This window comes from Falco punctatus (assembly GCF_963210335.1).
Source record: "Falco punctatus genome assembly, chromosome: 6".
Taxonomy (NCBI): domain Eukaryota; kingdom Metazoa; phylum Chordata; class Aves; order Falconiformes; family Falconidae; genus Falco; species Falco punctatus.
Genome location: NC_137585.1, coordinates 47,603,185 through 47,628,120, shown reverse-complemented (window position 1 = coordinate 47,628,120; position 24,936 = coordinate 47,603,185). Strand labels below are relative to the sequence as shown.

The 24,936-nt window shown below is 38.2% G+C and overlaps 1 protein-coding gene across 2 annotated transcripts in view; it reads right to left on the bottom strand.

The window, feature by feature from the left end:
• The window catches only part of ANO4 (anoctamin 4), a 227,652-nt gene that overhangs the window by 87,526 nt on the left and 115,190 nt on the right, over positions 1 to 24,936 (bottom strand). For both annotated transcript variants that reach the window (XM_080394147.1, XM_080394148.1), the window contains exons 4-5: positions 23,544 to 23,680; positions 16,841 to 16,999 (exon numbers count right to left, since the gene is read on the bottom strand). In XM_080394147.1, the coding sequence (XP_080250273.1) occupies positions 16,841 to 16,999; positions 23,544 to 23,680 (296 nt within the window). The remainder of the gene's footprint in view (positions 1 to 16,840; positions 17,000 to 23,543; positions 23,681 to 24,936) is intronic.

Below are 24,936 nucleotides of genomic sequence, written 5' to 3'. Positions count from 1 at the left end.
TAAAAAATTCCACAGACTACCAAGGGAAGAAGAATGTGGGAATTCTTGATTTGCCCAGATAGTATTTAAGTACAAAATGGGAGCAAATTGAAAGTTTTCAAAATATTTTTGTTTCTAGCAGCATTTAAGTGAAGGGCCCATCTAACACTGATGCCATCTCCCCTTTAAAACATGAAAGGTTAACAGGAAAATATCAAAATACCAACAAGGAGAGAGCTCTGAATAACAACTGAGCAATCACCACTACTGTACATGGCTGGTGGAAAGTGCAGTGACAGCAACACTGATAAGAAAATAGAAGTCTAATGTTGGAAATGTCACCAAGTGCCTAAAGTGATGAACTTATCTCAGCATATGAAATTTTTTAATGTATAACGAAGAGCAAAGAAAAAGGAAAGAAAATAATTCTCTGTGTTTAGGAAAATGGCTTCTCTCATATGACACTCTAGGTCTGACAAACACACCATGGTGGCACAGGAAGCAGAGATAATGAAGAGATAGAAAGGTAAAAAAATGCAGAAAAGGTGAACACACAAAATGTCACTGTTAGGATCAAGAAGAGAAGTTAGCAACAGAAGCCAGAGTAGGATAAGGTGCATGAAGAGGAAAAATAATATTGAATTAAGAGCGTATAGGGCTTAAATTCCCTTGTCCTTTATTTTTTATAGCTATTCAGCAGGGGATAAAGTCCAGCCTGAGTAAGAAATATATGGATCAATTTGGATCCATCTATGGAAAGAAAGATCAGAACAGGACAATAAGAATAATCAAGAGTTTGGGGAAATGACCTGGAGTAAAAAATTGAAAGAGCTGGGGTGATTCAAAATACAGAAGAAAATGCTAAGCAGATAACACAGTAATACTTCAAAAATAAGTAACAATTGTTATGAATAGGAAGAAAATGAACTGCTCTCCATGTTACTTCTGGATCCGGCAAGAAATAACAGGATTAAATTGTAGCAAAAGAAATTTAGATCAGCTACCTTAAAAAAAAAAAAAATTAAGCTGAACAATATTGAAACATTAGAGTCTGCTGGCAAGAAAGGCTCCTGGCATTTAGGAAAAAGTTGGCCAATCGGCAGTTCTTAGGGCCCTTGGAGCTATGGAAGGGACTCCAAGCCTCTTGAGATGGATCCCCCACCCCCAGTCTCCTCTATTATGATTTGCAAGACAATCAAGCAGTTGTAAAGCATTATGCAATCAAATGTCCCTTATTTAGCACAGCTCACCTTCATTCTGCCCCAGAAGATGTGATAATACAAGATCCAGGAAAAAAAAGAGTATTTCATCCTGAGAGACAGTACAATAAGAAAAATAAACGTGGAATGAACCAAGTACCAGAAAAAGAAAACAGGCCAATTCAGAGACCAAATACTGGAGTAACTTCATTTTAAAAGCCACAAATCTGGAAGAGTGGTTCTATGCTCAGTGCAAGTACACATTGCATCTGGCTGCTACAAGAAGCCATAAAGTCCAACAGTGTTCTTAGGACTGAATTAATAACTAGGGATTACATTGGCAATGGAAATTCAAAGAAACTTCCAAAGAGGGATTAGAACAATGAAGAGCAGGGCTGGGGACTGAGACGTTATTGGCATATTTTGCATAAATCCCTGGCATTCCTACTAGGGCAGAAGATCTAGAAGAGAGACACAGAGGCTTCTGAAAAAGGATGGGAGCTTCAACCTTGCCAAAAAGGCAGGGTTAAGAAGCAATCTCAAAATGCTCCACAGATCAAGTCAGTCCTGGGAGACCTGGAGCAGGAGAAGCAAGACAGACAAGACCTCCTTAGTTCCCCCAGCATGGCTGAGACAGTGGCTCAAGCAAGGAGAGCTTTAAGTTTTAAGTATGAGCTCAAAGTGGTGTTTGCTGTATTTTATTCTTTAGTTCTGTTGCTAAAATAAGATTTGTTTGCACATTAAACTTTTTTAGTGTTTATACTAACCTCAGGTGAGTATGAAAAGACCAAGGCATAGCACCATCCCAAAGGCAACAGATATAACTAATGTGGGTCCACAGATCCCAACTAACACCAGCCTAGGATTTCCCAGGAATTAGGATGTGGGGCTGGTAAGGATCATATGGGGGCTGACAGTGTCTAGTCTGGGATAAAAGGAGAAGCCCTATATCATGCTCCCATGTGGACGTTACTGTAATAATCTCTGGCAAGAGAGCAGCAATGAAGAGAAGGTTCCTGCCTTTAGAAAAACTAAACCCATCATCCACACACACACACCCTCCTCATTTTGCTTTCACAATGCTAAAATCAATCAATCAATAAAGAGCTATTGGATAAAAATTCAAGGTGAATCAGGCAAAAATGGTACTTAAAGTATAAGTTTCTCCAAACCCATCCAATTTCCTTCACAGATAATTTTAGGTTATTTTAAACAGTATTGCTATGCAGCACTTATTTTGGAATATACTATTATTTCACTTAAAATAAATTGCTGAGATCTTCAGGTTCTATAGGCTTCAAGATCAAAATTAAGCAGTTAAGGACATTAGAAACATGTATTACCTTTGTTGAAAGACATACACTTAATTCAATTTACAAGAGGCAGGTACTCAAGAGTAATACAATGAAACAGATCAGCCCTTTTGGATATTGATAATATCCACATATTGTAATGACAGTGTTCCAGGGCTTTACTGATAGAGTTAGGGAGAATGTCTGTCAGGCATTTAGAGAGGTGCATTATGCACTTTTTAAAAAACAAAAAATTCTAGGTATTCAAGAAAACCTGAAACATATTCATTCATGTTCCCACTGCAGATCTTTAGGATATGACTGTGATAATCTCTGAACGCAGGAAAAGAAATGTAAGTGCAAGTAATCCACTCATTTCCATGTATACCCTGATGAGATCTGAACCAAATTGTGGGCCTGGCAATGTGTTCCAGGCTGCTGATCTAATTTTACTTTCCTGTAGTCACAGGAAGTAAAATGCCTGTGCGGTGAATCTGACTCCAAAGGCTGCTGTCAGCTCATTTCTGCATCAGAAATCTAGTAATGAGTTTAGGAAATAAGGTTTTATTTTTTGTTACACAGTATCTGACAGAAAATATCCTTGACTATGAAATAAATGTAGTCTATGAAATAAATTAAAAACAGAATCAGGAAATAAGCCCCTTTGCTAGCTAGCCATAGTTAGTCCTAGATGAACATTTCAGTGATAAGCTGTGAGGACATTTAAGACAGAAATGCATTTCGTTTCAACACCAAACTGAATAAATTGTATGAAAATGGAGTAAATTGAACAAGATTTCTAAAAATTTGTAGGTAAATACATGAAAAAATTCTATTTGATTTAAGCTTAAATATTGTCCATACAAAAGAGCATGCATTGGTGTATTACTGGATTATATAATCACTTCTAAACATTTTCTCTTCCTTTTTGTTTTCTCTTTTGTAAAGCTAAGCCTTTCTTATCAACTAGTATGGCATTTTAATACCAGGCATTTAATTTTTAATCTGTTTAAATGAAATGTCTTCACATTTTAAAAACGTTTCCCTCTTTCCTCAGCTAAAACAGTTTCCTGAGTCTAATCTATATAAATGACTATTAATTCCTTGTCTTTCTCCTTCCCTGCCTTCTGTTAATCATACTCCATAAATACAAAAGATTTGTTTCAAGATGTTAAGGACTTCTGTTGTATTTCTAAAGAGATGTTACACTCGGATTTTTATAGGGGGAGTTATACAGAGTTATACAGTGAGAAAGCATCTTTTCTTATCTGCTGTGATTTAATGTGGATATGCCTCCACATCCTGATACTAGCTTCCTCAATGCTTTCTGACCATCATCCTTCTCCCTTTCTTTCCCCAAGCTCTAATGCACTCACCTTCCCCATATCATTTTTAGATTGTGCCTTTTGGCTGTAATAATGCATTAGTAAGATACATGAATTCTGTTTCCTTTCACAACATAGACAAAAACCAGGCCACGATGGAAATGTAAATTTTGTCATGGCAAGAACTCATCAAATCAGAGTCAAAACAGCAAAGAACAGAAGATGTCAAGTAATGGAAAATCTGTAGAAGCATTAATCTATTCCATAGCTTGGGGGTTTTAGAATTGAACTTTAAAATTTTCACACAATTCTGTTAGTTGTTTGCTTTACACTCCTTCAGTATTAGGGTTGATCCTGCAATCCACAGATCTACTCATGTAAGTCCATAGATGTCACTTGAGCATAGAACAAACAAAACTGCTTGTCTTCAGTAGTATATAGGTGTGGTGTGTGCCATGTATCTGACCCAGTTTCCCCTGCTGGACACTGACAGACTGCTATATTTGTATGAAAACACTGGCACTATCATGGCTCTGAGCCCACTGACCCTGAGAAGCTGTCTGAAAGCTTATTCCCAAGGAGCAGACATCACAGGTGTGGTTCAGGGCAACTATGTTTAGATGTCTGAAGTGGAGAGGAAGAGGCACCTTCAGGGTACAATTAATTTGTTCTATTTTCCTCAGGTAGAGAAGAACTGCTGCCCAGAAGCGCTTGTTCCTCCCCAGCCAGATATCTATATTATAAACAGCTACAGTCAATAAGATGGTTCTTTTCCCTCTTGGGGCTCTGCAGCACAGCCAGCCTATTTTCCCTGGACTCCTGTCACCTTCCTCACGACTCACCCCAACTTCTGCTGTAGTGTAGACACATTACTTCCTACAACTGCACATTCATGGGTAGCTCTAGTTCGCTGGTTAGCTGTCTGGGACACATCACAGTGACAGTAAGTGATTCAGAACATTTTACAAGGTCTTGGCTGCCACCAACTTCCCCCATCCCCCCATCCCACCTTATTCATTCTACTCACAGAGAACACATAGGGAAATACAGATCTGTAAGTAACAAAGACTCCCACTAGTGTCCTCTGGACTTTAAAAGGCCTTTTGATTTTGGGCAGTACTTTCTTTATTTCGTTACTTGAATTCTTTCCTGTGAATTTCTGAAGCTAATGATAAAATCCATAAATTTGCACAAGACTGTTGACCTGGGATGTTCTATGTACCCCACCTTCCACTCAAGTGTTGTTTCAGGACGTTTGTTTAAATCCAATCCTGTCTCAGAAAACCACAGTTTCCAATAACAATAGCACTCATAGTACAAAATCAAGAACTCTGGAGATGAGGGACCAGGCTGTAATCTGCACTGAAATAACAGATACAGAAATAAAAAATAAATAATAAAAAAAAAAGCGCCATGGCCATCCTGACCTGGCATTGGTGACAGTTCTGCTTCAGGAAGATGACTTTCAGAAGTGCCTTGCCGCCAGCGCTTCTGTGGTGGTAGGAAGCCTGAGCTTCTCCAGATTCCTCAGAAAATGAGGTCGCAGGCCAGATTGTTAATTTATAAGGCACAGAAAGGCACAGAAGTCTAGGTATGGAAAGACACATTCTGAGTGGAGAAGAGCATACAAAGAGCAGTGCAGTAAAACTCTTGAGTTACAGGAATTAGTGGAGGTTAGGCTAACCCATATGAAAACTGAGTATAACATGTGCCTTTCATTTAAGATAAATATAAAAAGTAGCTGGGCTCCTTTATGGACTGGAAAGATTAAAAAAAAATCCCAAACATAAAAAATGAATATATGTATTGACCTGGAAAAAGGCACATGAAAGTCGTAAGCAATACTCTTGATCTCACAGCTGACCCTGTTTTGAGCAGGAGGTAGGGATACAAACATCCTGAGGTCTTTTCCAACACAAATTATCCTATGATTCTATAAAAGGGCAAGGAAAGAGCCAGTCCTCTGGAGCAGCCAAAAGCACTTTCTGATTTACTAAAAAACTTAGATATGGTGATTTCACTACCTCTACCTACCTAATCAACACTCATACGCTGGAAGGAGAAAAAATCTAAAAAAATTAACCTGGTGAAGAAAATGATCTTATGAAAAACCTTTATAGAGACACCCTTTTTGTTTTGAGTTGGTTGACAAGTGCTCAGTATTATAAGCAAATAAAGTATCTTTCATGTGATTCATCCTGTCTCCACTTTACAAATTCCTTTTTAACAAACTCGATTGCAACAACAACAAGAAAATAATCTTGCTTTTCACTCTAGTCAAAATAACGTAAAGGATCCTGAACTGGAGCATGCTTGGTGTTACTTGGTGAAGGGGCTTTCAGATCTAATCAATCAGTACACTCAAGAAGAGTAACTCCAGAGGTGCTATGCTAAATCTTCTTCAAGCCATCAAATAGAGGTCTATATCCAAAATTATCTTATATGCCTATGCTACAAACAAGTCAGCAAAAGTGATGCATGTAAACATATCTGAATAGCTTTCTTCTAAAAATGGATAACTTATTCATAGCTTCTATTTTAAAGAAATGAAAAATTAGATTACAGAACTTTATTTTTATTGATGTTTGCTAATTTAATAAATCAGATTTGCATAATTAGTGGAATCATGAGAATGTTGTGTCTCATTTAAATAGCCATTTTAAAAGGAATGACCTGAATAAAAGAGTTTCTAGTAGATTGATTAAAAGACTTTATGCAATTTTCCTCACGCACACAAAAAACCAAAAGAGAATGTTAAAAGTGGAGAAAAATATATTCATTGGAATTTAGCAAGTACCAGTTAAGCAAATAAACTTGCTGATACACTTCTTTCAAAAATTTCTGCTTCTGAAACTAAGCCAATTAAACTAAAAATGTGTAAAGAATGCACTAAAATTAGATGGATGGGTTGTAACAGCTTATTATGAGAGATAATTTTCCAACCAATTTAATTTAAAAACCTATCTAATAACTAAATACAAACCCTTACATTTCTACATGAAGAAATTGTGCAAACTCAATGTTAGATATGTTATTACAGACACAAAAAGATATAGGAAAACTGTATAATTCTACTCCTTATGTATAGAAGTATGTGACTGAAAATCCCCGAATATTCTACTGTTATTACTAGCCTACAATGGCAGTTTTTCAAAACATGACATTTATAAGCTAACCTAAAAGAAGGTCAAATAAACACATCGGAAACTAAGAGGAAATGTCTCAAATCTACCAGTCATGAAAAATAACATGAGTTTTGCATATTGCAAGAGAAAGTATAGACTTATGGTTTCTAGATTTACATGTCTCCATTTTGTTCTTCTACTACATTTTCACTGTGGAGGTTTTCTTTTTTTTATTAAAAGTTTTGAATTTAAAAAAGATATAAGAAATGGTTGTTAAAAAAAGTAAGCACAAAGTTCTTATGTTAGAGCTTGACAGTGAAGACTTCAGAAAGGGGAATCAATCTTATTTGTTATAAATGGAAAGATCTATTTGAGTCTATTAACAGAAACAGCAACAACCTGTATCTAAGTAGTAAGTACAGTACCATGAAGACCTCCAAGAGGAAAGAAAAGGGCCTTTACACTGTTTTGCCTAAAAGGCACTTTTAGAGATTCGTTTAAAAGCTTTCATATAAGAACACGAATTATATTTGTGCACAGAAGAGTTTGTAAACTAGATAAGACTTTGAACAGGGGGACATGAGTAACTGGCTGACAGAGGTTTCAGTCAGTGTGGCTATCTCAGGAGCATTTTTCCCTCAGGTCAAGCTTTATTAAACTTCATTTACAACATCACTTCATTACCACTCAAACAGCAAGAAACAAATATGTAAATATGCAGTGGATAATGCCCATTTAATTTGAGCCCAGAGAGCCATAAACTGAAACGTCTTTTTCAATAGAGTCTGAGCACTGAGGTAATTTGTCTAGCTCTATTTGTGAGGCTCTTACCACAATTAAAACACAGTTAATCCAAGGCACACAGTGCCAATGCTCCACTCGCTCCAGGAAGTAATCATACGATGAGAGGGCCTGGAGACATTGTGCCAAGAGTGGGTAAAGAAAGGGAATTGTCCTTTCCAGATTCACGCTTCCCTCCTGGGACTACCCACTTCATGCTGCAGGGAAGACGCAGATGTCCCCTAGACTAAGAAGGCACTGCAGCCATTTCAAACGGTAACTATTTGTTTCAGAAGCACAGTGCTGTAAATACAATGCCATCTTTTCAAAAGAAGTTCAACACCAAAATCATTAACATGAAATGAAGACATAAAACACACTGCTGGTGTTTTTATATACTCTGTCTTTCTCTTCCCTACAGACAACTCTATATTTCTCCTTATTAGGCCGGTACTATCAAGGAGTGTTTTAGCAAACCAGTCATGTCACCTTTGGGCAATGAAAACTCTCACTGTGCATTAAGTGATTGTAGCCTTGTGCATTATGTTTATTCCTGATGTCACTGGAAGGCAAACATTTCAAAAATAATTGCAGTTTAAGACTAATTATTTTAAAGGAAAAGGTGACTTTGGACATATAGGGGAGAGCTCATATGTAACCTTCATTTTTTTTTTTTTTCATCTATTGCCTGTTTTTTCCTGTGAGGCTGGTATCCTACAAAAGGTTTTTGACATTCTGAATTATGAAGACTGGTGACAGAAAACTTTTTGACAAAAAAGTCCTTGTCAATATTCTTGAAGGAAAAGAAGTATCTCAAGTGCCTTTTTGTCGTTTTTCAGTTATCTACAATTTTTCTGTATTGCCTCCACACTCCATGAAAAAGCCATACTTTTTTTCAAATCTAGATCAATTTTTCAGCAACAGTTTTAGCCTATTAGCTTTACAAAGACCTGTTAAAGGCTGGGATTTGTCAACTCAGAAACATTCATTTCTAGGCTCCCTCAGACGATCAAGAACGTTACTTTTACAATCTGCACGCTGAAATTTGAGCCCAGATTCTATCCATCCAGACTTCCATGCACCTCCTCAAATTTCTCTTCTAAATTGCCACTGTGCTGTACAGTGAACATAGTATGTAAAATGTAAAACACTTTCCCTCAGAAGCGCAGACAGCTGGAAAATCCTCCACTGTTTGGTGACAATGCTTTTTGGTACAGAGCGCTCTGGAAAAGGACATTGTTCTGTTCTTACCTATTCTGTAAAACCCTGCTGAAAAGACTCTACGTGCAAGGTGCATTAAAGAACTAACAACAAATCTTTGGAAGACCTGCCTGTTTTTAACTTGCTCTGACTGAATTTGGGTGAAATGAACAGCCCAATGTTTTAAATTAAATAGCTGGAAGCACTTTCACTTATAATGCATGCGGTGGGCTTGCATTTCAGTTCTCTTTCTGCAGGCATAGTTTATGTCACTTTGATGTCTCCATCCATGATTTGTGGATGCAATCAGACACAGTGCTTAAACATTAAATAACAAACTGCACCTGCTAATAATGGGATATTATGCTGTTCGTGAAACCACAGCTCCTTCAGGCTGCATAATTTGTACTGTAAGTTCATTAGCTGTAGATATTTACATATTGAATAATAGGATCAGAAAAGTGAGAGACTGAAACAACTTACTAGAGTGCATGAAAGCTACTGAACGCTTGATATTAGCTACAGTAGTAGATTAACACTGAGCTACATCTGTGGTGGGTTGAACCTGGCTGGATGCCAGGTGTCCACCAAAGCCGCTCTATCACTCCCCTCCTCAGCTGGATAGGGGAGAGAAAATACAATGAAAGACTCATGGGTCAGGATGAGGACAGGGATAAATCACTCGCCAATTACTGTCATGGGCAAAACAGACTTAACTTGGAGGAATTAATTTAATTTCTTATCAATCAAATCAGAGTAGGGTAATGAGAAATAAAACCAAATCTTAAAAAGACCTTCCCTCCATCCCTCCCTTCTTCCTGGGCTCAGCTACACTCCTGATTTTCTCTACCTCCTCCTCCCAAGCTGCACAGGGGGATGGGGAATGGGGGCTGTGTTCATTTCATCGTATGTCTTTGCCACTCCTTCCTCCCCACACTCTTCCCCTGCTCCAGCATGGGGTCCCTCCCATGGGAGACAGTCTTCCATGAACTTCTTCAACATGAGTCCTTCCCACAGGCTGCACCTCTTGACAAACTGCTGCAGTTGGGGTCCCTTCCACAGGGTGTAGTCCTTCAGGAACAGACTGCTCCAGTGTGGACCCCCACTGGTTCACTAGCCCTGCCTGCTCCAGCATGGGCTCCTCTCTCCACAGGTCCTGCCAGGAGCCTGCTCCAGTGCAGGCTTTCCACAGCATTGGAGCCTCCTTTGTGTATGTTCACCTGCTCCAGTGTGGGGTCCTCCATGGGCTGCAGGTGGATATCTGCTCCACTGTAGACCTCCATGTGTTGTAGGACAGTCTGCCTCAGTATGGTCTTCATGACAGGCTGCAGGGAATCTCTGCTCGGGCACCTGGAGCACCTCCTCCTTGCCTCCTTCTTCACTGACCTTGGTGTCTGCTAAGTTGTTTCTCTTACATGTTCTCAGACCTCTCTTCTGGTTGCCATTCCACAGAAGTGTTTTTGCCCTTCTTAAATATATTATCACAGAAATGCTACCACCATTGCTGATAGGCTTGTCCTTGGCCAGCAGTGGGTTCATCTTAGAGCCATCTGGCATTGGCTTTCTCAGACACAGGGGAAGCTTCTAGCAGCTTCTGACAGAAGCGAGTCCTGTAGCCTCCCTGCTACCAAAATCTTACCATGCAAACCCAATGCAACATCTGATCTTCTCCACAGACCAAGAGGGCCTAGTTTTGTGCAAATGCTGGTTTGTCCTAAAGAGAAGTCTGTTAGCCATAGACAGCATCCTCCTTGTGGCCTGACCTACTATACCTGCACAGTATGGATGATCATCACACACAGAGCTGTCCTGGAGCTTCCTAGCACATATCTCACGTAGTGCGTGCTCACAGATATCTTTGTCTCTGTAAAAAAAGCTCAGAGGGCAGCAGATGCAATTTTCATGGTGGAAGCTTTCCCTAGCCACCCTTTCTCTAGCAAGTAACGTTTTTTGGTATGTGCAGAGTAAGCTTAACTTGACAGGGAAAGGATATGAGCACCAAAAGGAAACTAGCAGCCAGGAGAAGATTCCCCAACTGACCTGGAGCTTGCTTCTGGCCACCCCACAAATTCTCCTGGCAAGCTGCAAATAGTTAGCTGGCCATAGGCTGAGCGTTCTGTTATAAACTGTATACCTGGTTGGTTAAATTAATATTGATATCAGCAACAAATTACAAACAACTTGTTTTTCTTTCAATGATTGAATAAACTGAAGTCATAACTGAAAAAGAAACTTCAGAGTCAACTCCAAAGGCACTGAGATTTTTATGTGCACTGCTTCTCAGAGAACCAAATTACATAAGCTAAGTTTATAAAACACCTTTCCTCACTCAGATCTGCAAACATCACTTGGGGTCTGGAAGTCAGCTTAATTCTTTTCTGCCTATGAATCACAATCAGCAATAAAGTTTATGTAACGGGAGTCTCATGAACAATTGCAGTGATGATGCACAAACTAGAAAAAAGCAGATCAGTCTTACATAACTGTTTTGGCTTTGCAGCACTAACAAGTAGATGTCATTTTTGCCAGAAAGAAAGATGATAATATTTGACTATGCTCAGGAGCAACAGCTGTAGATTATAACATCTCTTCCACAACATCACTTTCTGAGCACAAATGTATTTAAAATTTCAGTCTTTGAAGCTGGGTTTTTTCATATTCTTTCTTTATTTATTTTACCTTACTTTAACATGGTCATAAGTCTATTTTGGTTTTACGCTCAGGGATGAGTCAAGAGTCACAGAGATACTATATTGTGTGCTTTTTCTGTCATCTGTAATTTCTCTCAGCATTCATCATTTTAAACCAGGCTCCAAGTTGCTGCTAAATATAAGTCTCTTACTGAATACATGTTTCTAGCCTCTGAACTCCTGTCCCCTAAGTGCAAAGATACAGCCACATTAAGAGAAACTGCTTCATATAACTCCTGCTACCTCGCCATGAACCTATCTACATCTGTTTGCAAACTTGAAAAGTCATGAAATAGTAGTATCCTGTAATTATATTGCACCAACTACTGAAAAAGATCTCTAAACATAACTTTTAGTCTCAGATTAACATAACTTTCAGATTCATATTATACCTGCTAGTAGATACTTGTTCACAGAACAAAAGTGAAGCTTGTACTGTGCTTTTCTTCCCTGTCTTTTTGGTTTTCTCCAGAGAACACATATTATATATTTCTACTGCCTATTGTATACGCCAGCTGCATATTGGCTGCCAGATGTCCCAGAAATGTCAGCTGCTGCTTGAGCAGGGAGTAAATGCAATTAGAGATGCCCTGGTGACAGCTTGACACTTATGGTGGCAATGTTTAAAGTTTTAATTGGGCAGCACACAATTTGGATTGTTCCTGAAAACCGGACCGTTACACCATAGTAACATCTTTTATCTGGGAGATGCAAAGATCAATATGTGGGCAGATGCCAAATGGATTGATAGCTTTTTCTAAAATATCTGAAACTAGTTCTTGAAACACATTCCACATCCAGTAGCTGTGAGGAGACTTCCTTTTTAAGGCAGTAAGGAATGCTTTTGCTTTAAAGCAGTTCATTGCTTTTATACTGAAACATTACTATACATAAATATGCAAAATATATAAAATAAAGGACCTGAAGACTGCTTTCACTACTTATGTGATTAGTTGCCCTTTACTACATCTATCTATCAATTACTACTGGCATGTCAATTGTCTTTTCAAATAAACTGTATCTAATCAACTTACAAATTATAAACTTTGGACACAAAATACATCAAGTACATTTAGTAGCAGAGCTATTCTGTATGAATTACTTTAGTGCAGTCATGAGAAGCAAAAAAACTCCCCCAAACACGCAAAGTTCAGACTAAATTTAGTCTATTCCTAGGGCTACATGACCAGATCCTACCCAACATCACATTCATTCCGGATACACAGTATTTACTTAAATCTAAGATAACATCTTTCTTCTTTACAAATTACAAATCCAAGGGTGGTCTGTGTTCATCTGAAATAGATATCTTTGAACTACCTTGCCTGTATCCTACATTTGCCTTTCATTATAGTCCATCTTAAATAGGTTGCAAATCAACAAGGTAGCTGCTCCATGCTAGCTACCTCTGTGCATGTTTATTGGGTAGTATAATTTAAAGTACTTTACTGAAAGATGTCTGTAATACTGTACCCATGTACCAGTACAGTGCAGTTACTGTTCTGTACAGTACGGCAGCTTAGGTCTACTTGGTCATCTAGGACAGGGATTAAAATACATTAATTGAAGCTGCAGGCATAATTTGGGATAAGGGAACTTAGCTGCATTTTGGCCAAGAGGTTAAATTTATAAATCTTTATTCTTGTGAAAAACAACACAGGCCCAATGCAATGCTGACTTCATTCTTTCTTGAAAAGATAGGTTTTCCAGAAAAATGCTGGTTTTTTACTGTCCCAGAGGGATGAACTATATTTTGAATGACAGACATTATCAGCATTTTCCATTTACATAAAAGTGATCATAAGTTATTTTTTTATGAGTGTCAGTGGGCTGATCTTAGTCTCAGGTTTGCCTTGTATTTGGATAAATACGCAACGTACCCTCAGAATGTGGACAGTAATATCCTGCCTCCTGTTAACCATTTGCCAGTCAACTTTGGAAGGTATAATGTAACATTTACAGAAGGTATGAGTGCCTACAAACTGGCAATGCTCTTAGTACCTCATCTCTGATAAGAACTTGCTCCATTTGAAGACTGCCGTCTCCATTCTACCCAATACGCAAGTCTGTTTCAAAGAATATTAAAAAATGAAAACAGTAGGATCATCAATAATCTCAGAGCCAGATAATCATAGTTCTCTCACTTGTGAGACACTGTAAAAAAAGGATAAATCAATACTGGAAATTTTATATCTGGATGAAAAGAAAATAAAGTCTCCTTTCCTGGAATGACCTATATTTCCAATTAACTCACCTAGAGGTTCTATGCATATGATCATGTCTTGGACGTGATCCATGTTGGACTGGGACAACACAGTCATCCTATCTAGACCCAATATCCACTGAAAAGCAGGGAGAAAGGTTAGAAAATTATTTATGCTGTTCCACTCAATTATCATTCATTCTTAGAGCTCTGTTTTCCATACCTTCACTAAGTCAATAATCTGTTTCTTGGTCTGGGATCCCCTTGTTGTTTACTACTGGATATACAGAGCATCAAATCAGGCAAAACTTCCATGGGAGAGTGGTACAGTATAGCTGAAGAATGTGAGTGTAAATTCATTGGGGAATATCTGCAAAATGTTATCACCTTTTTCTAGAGTCAGAAACGTATACCTGCTCAGACCTTTCTCAGCTACATGTTCTTTACATTGTGCCTGAAGTTATCTCAACATTTTCAGATTCATTTCAGATTCAGTTTCTCATTTCATGCTGTTAAGTGAACACTTCGCTTCCTGCACTCATCAATTCCTAGGTATTTTGCTGTGCAACACTTGTCAGCAAGCCACTGCAATTCATTTTTTGCTCTGAAGTGTTACTGAGGAATATGTTTTTGAAATTGCAATGTGAACAGCTCTGAAAGTTTTCCTCTCTGTTACTGATTTCAGTTAAAAAGGCAGGACTAACACAAATGTCAATATATGAACAGCCAGAAGTCAAAGGAGAATAAACCACAACCACACAAATTCACAGAAGGCAAAAATTTTCTTTCAGACCAGCAGTTACAGCCTGTTGCCTCTGTATAAGTTTTGTGGCCAAAGCCACAGATAATTCTCTCATTTTATCTGGGAGAAACTTTTTCCAGTGGAAGCAATATATTATATATGAACAACCAGAAAACAGACCTGCTGTTGAAATCTTCCAGAACTGAAACTTAGAAAGATGCATAGTCTTACCAAAAAAAGAAGTAAAAATACTGAGAAATCATCTAGGCATTAACTGATTACAGCATTTAGTTTAAACCTAAGTGTTAAGCAGCACAGTTGTTACTCTGTGGGGATGGGGAGGGAAGTGTACCAAGAATATTCTTATTTCTTTCAGGATTATAATTCAATTTGGAAACTAACATGATCATAAAATATACATGCTAGGGTTTCATTTTAGGTCAGAGTCATATGTTAAAAAATATTACTACCCTAGATTTTGAAAACATTAGCCTGAGTCATGTAACATAACCTCATTTTGATCATTCTGAGTTTAGAAAATGTACAATTACTGATGCTGACAAGAAGTCACACCAAGGCCAAATGAGATTAATAAGGAATAAAACTTCATGTCAGTAGCATAATAGAAACTTAAATGAATAATCAAATGGACAGAACAATCACGCAGCCTTGGCAGCAAAGTACAAATAAATGGGCTTGAAAACCACAAGAAAGCTTTACAGAAAGCAGTTAAATCATCAATTTGAAGAAGTTTTATGTGCAGAATGTCGCAATAAGTTTCATAATACTTAAAATATAAAGTCATTTCATAGCTTTCACTGCTGACCTTAGCACAGCAAAAAAATCTGTAAAAATCACAAAGTAGGAAAAGATTGGTTTGAAACCATTGGGCAGGTGTATCGATAGGAAGGATTCATTCCACATTCATTTTCTACACTGCCCAAATTTCAGAGACTTCTTCAGCCTCTCTCCTGGCAGATATCAGGGCAGAATTCTAGGAAGTGAAGTTGAACAGATGCAGCAACACTCTTGTATTCTTGGATGTTTGGTTACAACTCCTTCAGACAGTGATACATTTATGGGAGACATGTAATGAACAACAGCTGCCATTGAAAACATGTTTCAACTACAGCAGCACTAAAGACGCTAACTTCCAGGTTATGTGAAGGAACAGTTTATGGTAAGGGGTTAATGTCACCAGTGATGTGCTTTTACAAACTTACATCCACCAGTACCCATGTTCTTTCAAAACCGTTTAAAGAGAGGAAACATTTTCATTATTCTGGAGAGAAACAGCTTCCATTTTTTCCTCCCCAGAGTTCTCCAAAGCGTGCCTTTCAAGTACATGGCAGAATATCTACACATGTACCAGGAATTCAGTGAAAGAAAAGGAGATAATGTACAGCACCTACATAATTGACCAAAGCCTATAACCTGAAAATTCCTCTACTGTTTCCATCAGTGGCAGCATGACAATGCATGTTAGCATGAGATGATCAAGCACAACTAAAGCTAAATAATCATCAATATCTGTTCTGTACAGAAGTGAGAATTAAGCCCTCCCTATTTAAGCACACTTAGGAAGGTTTAAGAAAAAACATGGTCTAGGCAAAAGAAAGATAGTCTCTGTAAGCCTTTTTCCTACTACCTATCACACCAATGCATTTTTAGACTCTTTACATTCCGTTTTACACTTTTTCCCAGAAAAGATTTACTGGTTAGAGCACATTGTGTTGGAAATAACATTGATATAAACAATTCACATGTACTGCCCAATTATTTCAATATTCAGGATTAAGACAGAAGGAGAGACTTTAAGCTGTTTTCAAAATACCAAAAAACCGCTCAAGTCTCTATGCCTAAGCTTACAGGAAAAGGAAGGCAGGTACCTAGTTAGGTCTCTGGAAAGAGGACCAAGAGCCCCGGCAGAGTGGAGCAGGTAGCTAAAAGGAAACATAGGTGCAGAAAGGTGGACTTCACTCAGTAGAATTTAGGCCATCTAAACCCAGCACTTTTTTTCTCTATTGCACAGCACAGTGGATGAAATTCTGTGGCCTACTTGTGCAAAAGGTTGAAAAGGATGACTTTAATAGCTTGTTTTGGTCTTCAGTTCATGTGTCTGATTTTCCTTTAGGCTACACTTTCCCCCTGCTCTGGCAATAAATAGCCTATATTTAGGAATGCTTAAAAGCATTTTCCCACTGCCACAACAGAGTAAAGGGATTTCAAGAGTAAACAAAACTCATACCCTCAGGCTCTACACAGCTTTAAATGTTGTAATTTTTTTTCAGGGAAGGTCTCTTACCTCTTTTTCCATTTGAAGTCCTTCGGCTCTGATATTTCTCTCAAATACTTCCCTTTTTTCTGTCTGTGGATTGGATTTTCTATACACCAGAATGTAGTCAATCCGACATTTTCCATCTCTAAAATATAGTCCATTGGTTTTGTTCTTATCAGGTACTTCCTGTAAAGAGAAAATCAACATTTCAGTAACGATAGTTTGCCTTGATAAATGTTTCATTGCTGTTGGCATCATCAGTTTTCAGTAATACTCAACAGGAAAGATAAGGAATTGGAACAAGCTGTTCAGGTTTTTAGGTGCTTTACATACAGTGCCTCTGAGGTCATCTGAAAGCAGTACAGACTTCCCCACCTCAAAACCAGGAGGTCCTCTTAGACAGATGGTCATATAGCCATGGGATAGGAGAGAATAGAGAACACAAGCCAACCTTCCTCCCTCATTGCCCTCCCTAAAATTAGGAATACCTTCTTACATATAAAACAAAGCAGAGAATAGTATTAATGAAGCATAAATTTAAAATTAAGAACTTAGTATGGTAGAATGTCTTTGTGCATGTGAAAAGAATAAACAACGAAGTAATCATTTACTGCAGTGAGAAACACTAAAACATGGTGCTCATTGCTTTGTGATGGCTCTAGTACCTCTACCTCATAGGACAGAGACAACAATATGAAGGACCTGTACCTACCACACTACACCTCATCAGATTAACTACAGAATATTTTTTGATTAAGGAATAGCTGAAGAAACCCACTGGATTTATTAAAAAATAATTCCTGGCGTTTCATCTAGCAGTACATAAATGCAATAAATACTGTTTCTTGGATATTTCCTGCAAAGAATATGTGTGTTCAAACATTTGCTCTGATAGAAAGAAACAACTTGATTTCACTGTTAATAAGAGGTCAGGCAGGTCCCTCTCCTGAAATGTAAATACCAAACTGCTGGCCTTTTTCCAGAAATTCAGGAGATGAAACCCTCTACAGATCTGCCTCACAATTTAGCACTACTTCCACATATCCAGGTCTGTCCAGGGATTAAGCTTTCACTTTCAGAGATGTTGAAATTGTGTGGCAGTTTGCAGGTTGGACTGTTTCATACAAAAAAATGTACACTGTGAATGATGTATGGGAACAAACAGCACTCCCTCATAGCAGTATAACAGACAGAGACCTTCAGGGACCTCAAGATCAGTCCAGCACCAAGCTACAGCGAGGTTTAGGCTAATTTCTCTGTGTTTTTCCAGAATTTGCTCACCCATTCCTGCCAGAAATAACCATGCCCTGTAACACATGATCAAATCTCTGAAAAAAAATAGTATTTTGCCTTTCACATCTGGCAAAAGTAGGGAATTTTCAAAATACTTTCTCCATAGGAGAACTGCTTCTGAATTTAAATCGCAAAAAATGAATGTAGTAATAGGAAAAAATGACTGTTACAGAAAAAAAACCTAACCCATATTCCCATTCAAAGATTTTAGTGTAAGCTATCTTCCTGATTCTCAGCAGGCATTTTGATTCAATGGAAAAACCAATGAAAGGATCACAAACGTTCCATCTCCTTGGTACATCCAGTTTACTGAACGCAGAAAGGGAAAATTTTCTAAGATTCTTTTATTCCAGTTCCTGACTCCTGACACAGCCTAATGCAGACTTGATATAATGGAACTATTCTTTGAACTGAACAAGAAGGCAAGAAGATTTAAGCCCTAAGGAAATAACAGTAACAAACCATTTATATCTGTACTGCATATCATTCTGACAAATGATATTACCAAGATATCAGAATATTAAATATGAAGACAGCTCAAGAAGCACAAGAAGGTTTTTTCCCCATAAAAAAATCTACATTGAGAAGATGTAAAGAAAACCCAAAAGGGTATTTAAGGTTATTTAAATAAAGAAAGGGTGCAATAGAATATTTAGAGACAGTGGGTCAGGTTGGTGGTCCAGTTCTGATTTCTAAGTCTCCTGGCGAGCCATCCTTCCTGTTCTGTAGGTCCCAGAGTCTCTACATGTATTTTAGCAAGAAAAGTGGTGTAATAGGAAAGGATCTGTAGATCAAAACAATTTGTGCTGGGGATCTGCTGTCCACACTATGTAGGCTTGAGGGCTTACTTTGGGCCGACTCTAATCTGGTCCAGGAGACTCACTGGAGTACATCTCATGATTTATTTATGAAGGAATCCACATTTAAAACCCAACACTACTCTGGAATGCAAACAAAGCATGGGTAGGGGCAATCAAGAGATTCACTTGAAATGTATATTCCTGATCTGAACTAAAACATTAGCACAGACCCATCCATAGACTACTACAAGGAATGTGTCTTTCTCATCATGCAGTAGTGACTCCACTGGAAAAATAGATTTGCCCTTTATGCTTCCTACGTTTCATCTTTCTTTGAAGAAAATTGGTTTGCCCTACACTGACTCATCAGTGCATGTAGAACCTTATATTAAAGAGCATCTATGAGATTTAGCCAAGTTATTTGACTTGTAGGACTTCTTCCCCTATAAATATGACTTCCTGAGACAACTACTTGCTCTTAGCCTTGTGAAACACTCTCAACTACAATATTGTAGTTTTTTGCTCTGAAAGACAGCTTGAACACCCTTATCTGTACTTGAAGGTTCTTTTCATTTTAGGAACACAGTATGTCAAATCCAGACTGATAAACCCTACCAGATTGGTATGGCCTCTGAGAAGGAAGCCTTTCTGCTGCCCTCTGCTATAGCCTGTAAGTCAGCTTTATAGACTGAGCCTGGACTTGCAAGAACTCTGAGGACCTAACATGATATGGAGACAGTCAGGGCTGGCCCAGCAATGTCAGGAAATAGCAGCTGCAGGGCTTTTGCATTGTCCACAGTATTCCAGGCTTACACTATTCCAGACAGAGACTTTTCTCCTATCTTGAATTTTGCTGACTCTTCCCTAGACATTGCATCTCCTTTCCCTGTGTTATGACTTCAAAATTCCGTTTTCCTAAACTGATTTAAAAAATATATCTAGAACCAAGTCTGACCGCAGTTTTTGGTGAGAAAGTAGTCTAGTCTATTCCTTCATCTGAAAGAAGATGCTGGAAAAGGAAGAACAGGGAAGACTTCACTCTAACAAGAAGTTTAGCATTTCTGGCTATCTTGGCAGATTTCTAATACGCATATCTGAAGTTGTATAATCAGGAATTCTTTAACCAAGGAATGTAGTAGTTTTCTAGTTTTCCTATTTTCAGGCTTACAATTGGGAGTCATCAACATTCATTAACATACAACTCATACACACATACATGCTAGGAGAGCTTTAGGCTAAAGGGTTTACCCGAAAGTTTCACTGTTCAAAATGAAAGGATTTGTAAACCTAACAGCTACAGAAACTTTAAATGGAAATTTTAGGAAATCAAGGAAATTTAAAACTTTACCTGCAGGTCTTTAAAAAAGTAAATCAGAAGGGACTCCAATGTTTACTAATTTAATGAGAGATTATATTCTTTCTTCATTCCCTATTATTTCAGTATATGGTTATTATCAGTGTGGAAGTTCAATGAAGATAGGATCTTTGAGTTCTAAAGAGAACATATTGTCCTGTTGTTTCTGGCTACTTGAAATTAGAGTCCCCTGCATGCAACTTCACAGCTGGTGGGGAGGGTTAACACCTCCACCACTAACAGTGATAACTTACAAACTTTTGCAGAAAAAGGAGAATCCCAGAACCCCCCAGTTTTTAACGCACAGTTCTAATCAAAGAACAAGTATATTTTCTCTGTGTGTTCTTTTTTCTTAATATTCTTTTCCCATTTTGATTATAGTTTTGTGGAAGCTGCAACTTCATTTTTCCATCTATCTTCACTGGTTGGTATATTCTTCTTGACATCATAATATATTTAATTACATGGAACTTTTCTAATAATGAAATTGTGTAGGCTGCAAAACCAAGTGCTCAAAAGTTAGGAAGTAACAGATTTGTAGTCTTCTCTGAAAGCTTGGATAATCTCTTTTCATATTCTTCCTGATCATTGAAGAAGACAGGGATTTGTTGGAAAAAAATTAGGTACTTAGCCTGTATTTTACTAAGTATACACAAGAAAACTGAGCTGAATTTGCACAAGCTGTCATTAAGTGCCACAAAGAACATAAAAATTCTTATTTTTCAACATGAATACCTTTTTACTGCCATAATTTTCAGTGGAAGCACTAATTTATAAAAGAGGTGGTTAAAACAAACTCTATTCTGCACATATAAACTTATTTAAGTAGAAATCAAATTGTGTTCCAGCTCTATCATTTTCCCTTGTTTGGATAAGGACTGATTTATTGATCCATAGAAAGAAAGGCAGAATAAATGCATACATAGAATACAGCCTCTAAATAAAGTTTCCTTTAATTGTTATCTTATTTCTGCTGCTACTCCAGTTGTCAGAAAATGAAACTTCAGTGGAAGTAATACAATATTTTAGTGATAGTATGTCCCTGGATATAAATTGTAAAGTATATATCTAATTGTTATACTGGCATATGTAAAACACATTTTGATCAATGCAAATAAAGCGAATGTGATCTTCAACTTGCTCAGACTGTGGCTGTGTTTGAATGAAACATAGAACAAATTAAAAAACCCTACCAAACATCTTTACCCTAAGGACAAACTGAATCCCAGTATGGCTCTGCATCTGTTAAGGAACTTTTGATAAAGCTCCATCCATAAAGCCTTCATTGCGTCTTCTGATTGACCACAAAAAACTAACAGTTGAAGCAAACAATATTTCAACTTGTCAGATAAACAAAAGTGATAAAAAAACTTTGGTATGTCCTTGTAATTTATTTTGATTGCAAATTCATTTTAATTAAGTCAGCCACAAATAATATTAAATAATTCTGCTGCAATGTTAGTTTCAAAACTAAACCAAACATGAGTACATTTAGAGAGACTTTTATCAGTGCCAGATCCACTGTTCTGATGACATTAAGGGAGATCCACAGACTCTCTTAGATATTAAACTAAACTGAAAGAACGAAAGGAAAGACTTCACCCCACCATTACATAGCTGTGTTCCTATATTTATCCATACAAACTGCAAAACATTTAAACAGTGTTATCTTTTCCGTCTGGAATTAAGCAGAGGCCTAGTACTTTGAAACTTCTTTTTATAGGCTACAGCATCCCTCAGCTCCCATTAAGACTTCCAATTTTCTGGGTTTTTTTCCTCCTCTTATACATATACATGACTTACATTGCTATTTTCCTCAATTATAGTTATGCAGGAAAAAAAGATAATTCAACTAGGAAAATACTTCCTTTCCCTTTAAAAAACAACAAAGATTACATCAAAGTGAAAAAAAAAAAAAAAAAAGGTTTTACAATATTGTTAAATTAACAGCATCATAATTTGCTCTATGTCACCCTTTGTCCTTCTGACCACTTTCTGTTCATTTTTCCTCTTTAACTTGCAAAGATCATGTGGCTTTTATCTGCACCATTTTGTTAAAGACCATATGGTACATGATGCCAAAATGTAACACAGGAGTATCGTGTCAGATTAAGCTATTATAGTGCAAACAGGCAAAGAGGGCCCTTTGTAAGTTGTATGGGAAGCTGGGGAAGAGAATGAGTAAAGGGGAAGATGAAATTGTGAGCAAGGTCAAACGTATCTCTGGTGCCCTGAATTTTGTTGCTTTTAATTATCTGTCTAACCACTCCAGGAGTGCAGCTCTCTATGGGCTGAATTTCTAGCACAATGAAAATCTGTGACTCTTTTTTCAGCAGTGCTTCACAAAAGAACAAAAGAACTTGCATCACAAAACCCTCTATCTCCTGCAAAAGACATGATCTGTAATTGTATCTCCCAAACTTTAACTAAACTAGTAAACAAAACACGATCAGGGCAGAGCTTCAGCAATATCTTATAGCTTCCTGTGTTTTTTAATTGTTAGTACAATCCCTGCCAGAAAGTTCTCAGGCACAGCTTGCAGGTAACATTAGATCACTCCAGTAATTAGTCTGAACACGGCCACATTTCTGAGGTGGGGAAAAGGAGACAAGTCCCTGGTCTCTTCTCTTTACTCCCTGAGGAGACAGCCCTAACATCCATGGGTTGTAAGGCAGCTGGAGGCAAAGTCAAAGGGTATCATGTTCCTTTCTGCACAAAAGACACAAAAAGGAATTTAGGCCCAAATTTTTATCATGGGTCCACAATGCTTTGCCTGCTTTAAGACATAATTTAAAAGGGACTATGTGCTGAATGATTCCTCCATGGTACGTTCTCAGAATCATCATTATACACCATCAGGTCGCTTGTTCTTCACTGAAAGGGAATGTTTCTCACACCCAATGCCCAGTGCTTCTTAAGAGAGATTTATGATAAATTCTCCTCCTCGTCCTTCCTTCCCCCCAAAGGAATAATATAGGGGAAACTTTTCCATTCTTAGAAGCTGTGAAGCTTTAGACTCAGACGGTTCAGAAAACAAGCAGACAACAAAAGCTTGCATAGACTTTTCACTGGGGGTGCGTGAAATCAATAAACCCTCCTTTTAACTTGAGCTATTTTATATTTCAGCATTATAATCTTAGAATGGAAAACCAGTCCCCATGGGAAAGGTCAGATACAAGTTGACTTGCAGAGAATGAGCTTTTAAATCAAATTACATTTATTTCCTTTTTATAAAAAGCACAAAGTATGTAATTATTATATTAATAATTCTGTTTGTTCTTACCTCTCCCACAACTTCCAACCGGCTGGCATCATCAGAAGTACTGGTCAAGTTACCATGGTGAAGCAGGGAGTCATCATCTTTGGAAGGGCTGTTCACACCTTCTAACTCATCAAAAAAAATGTTGACATCCTTAGCTACTAAAAACAAAAATAAAAATATACATTCAAATCACCATCGAACCAAACAAAGACACCAAGTGTAATACATTATCAACAATCCTACTTTTTAGTTCTGGTGTAAGTATATACTATATTAAGTTTAAAATCTGATGTGCGTTGGTGGAGTGCTTTCTTCACCAATGAGCCATGTAAAGATTTAGGATACCACAATACCTCGCTGACGAAAAATAAATTATTTTCTGTCGCAATATGACATATGTTAGCTACCTCTTTAGCTTCTCTTGAGGTAAGTGGCTTAAAAGATTATCTTCTGGATTAGTATGGTCTCTGAAAATTTGCTATTATAAAGAAGCAGATTTTTTAGCATACTACATAAAGTATTAAGTTAGAAGTTGTACAGACCTGTGGGGCAGCCAGAGGCAGGAGACTTCAAATATTTAAAAGGCATTGAATAAGTGAGCCTGGGCAGAAGTTTGTCTTTGCAGCATTTGGAATGTTTTAATGCATGTAAATCTGGAATAATCACATCTACCTCCTGCACAGCCCTCAGCTGTGCACGAAGAAATAGTTTAAAGATACAGGATGCTATAGTAAACCCAACTGTCATAAAAAGTGACACTTAGAAGGGCCTAGAGCACATTCCTCCACCCTGGGGATCTGGTGGTTGAGCTTGGGGCCAAGGCAGAGCCAGCGCAGCCGAGAGTGGCCCCTTGCCTCCAGACAGCACTGTGGGGACACCTGGTCCGGGCATCCCCGGGCTCTGCCTGACCCTGGTGCTTCCCACTGGGGCTGATACAGGTGTCAGCCCACGGGCCTGGCCTTGGCCCATCCCTGTCCAGGGCAGGGCCTGGCTGCCTGGGCCTGGCCCCCCACCCTCCTTGCCCTGGCTAGGGTGGTGTGCCGGACCCAGGCTGCCAGGCCCTGCCCTGCCCCCCACCATGGGGAAACCCTGGGCCAAGTGGTACCCTGACAGGAGAGATCTACTTGAGTAAATGGGTTGAATTTCCTCCTCCTTTCATGCAATGACAATGTCATGTGTTAATTTTACTCCAATTGAAAAATACAACACCACTAGAAGGAGTTAAAGGTTGGCACTGTACTCAAGATTAAAGCAGTGCTAAGTTTAGGGTGACATTCCCTGCTCTGCTGAGCAAGGAGGTGATGAGAAGCTGTGGGCAGAGCTGGTGTGCAAGTCTACAATCCCACATAAGCACCACTGACCTGCTGACCAAGCAGCTGTTGGATGGGCGATGCAGGGTGGGCAGGCTGTGGCC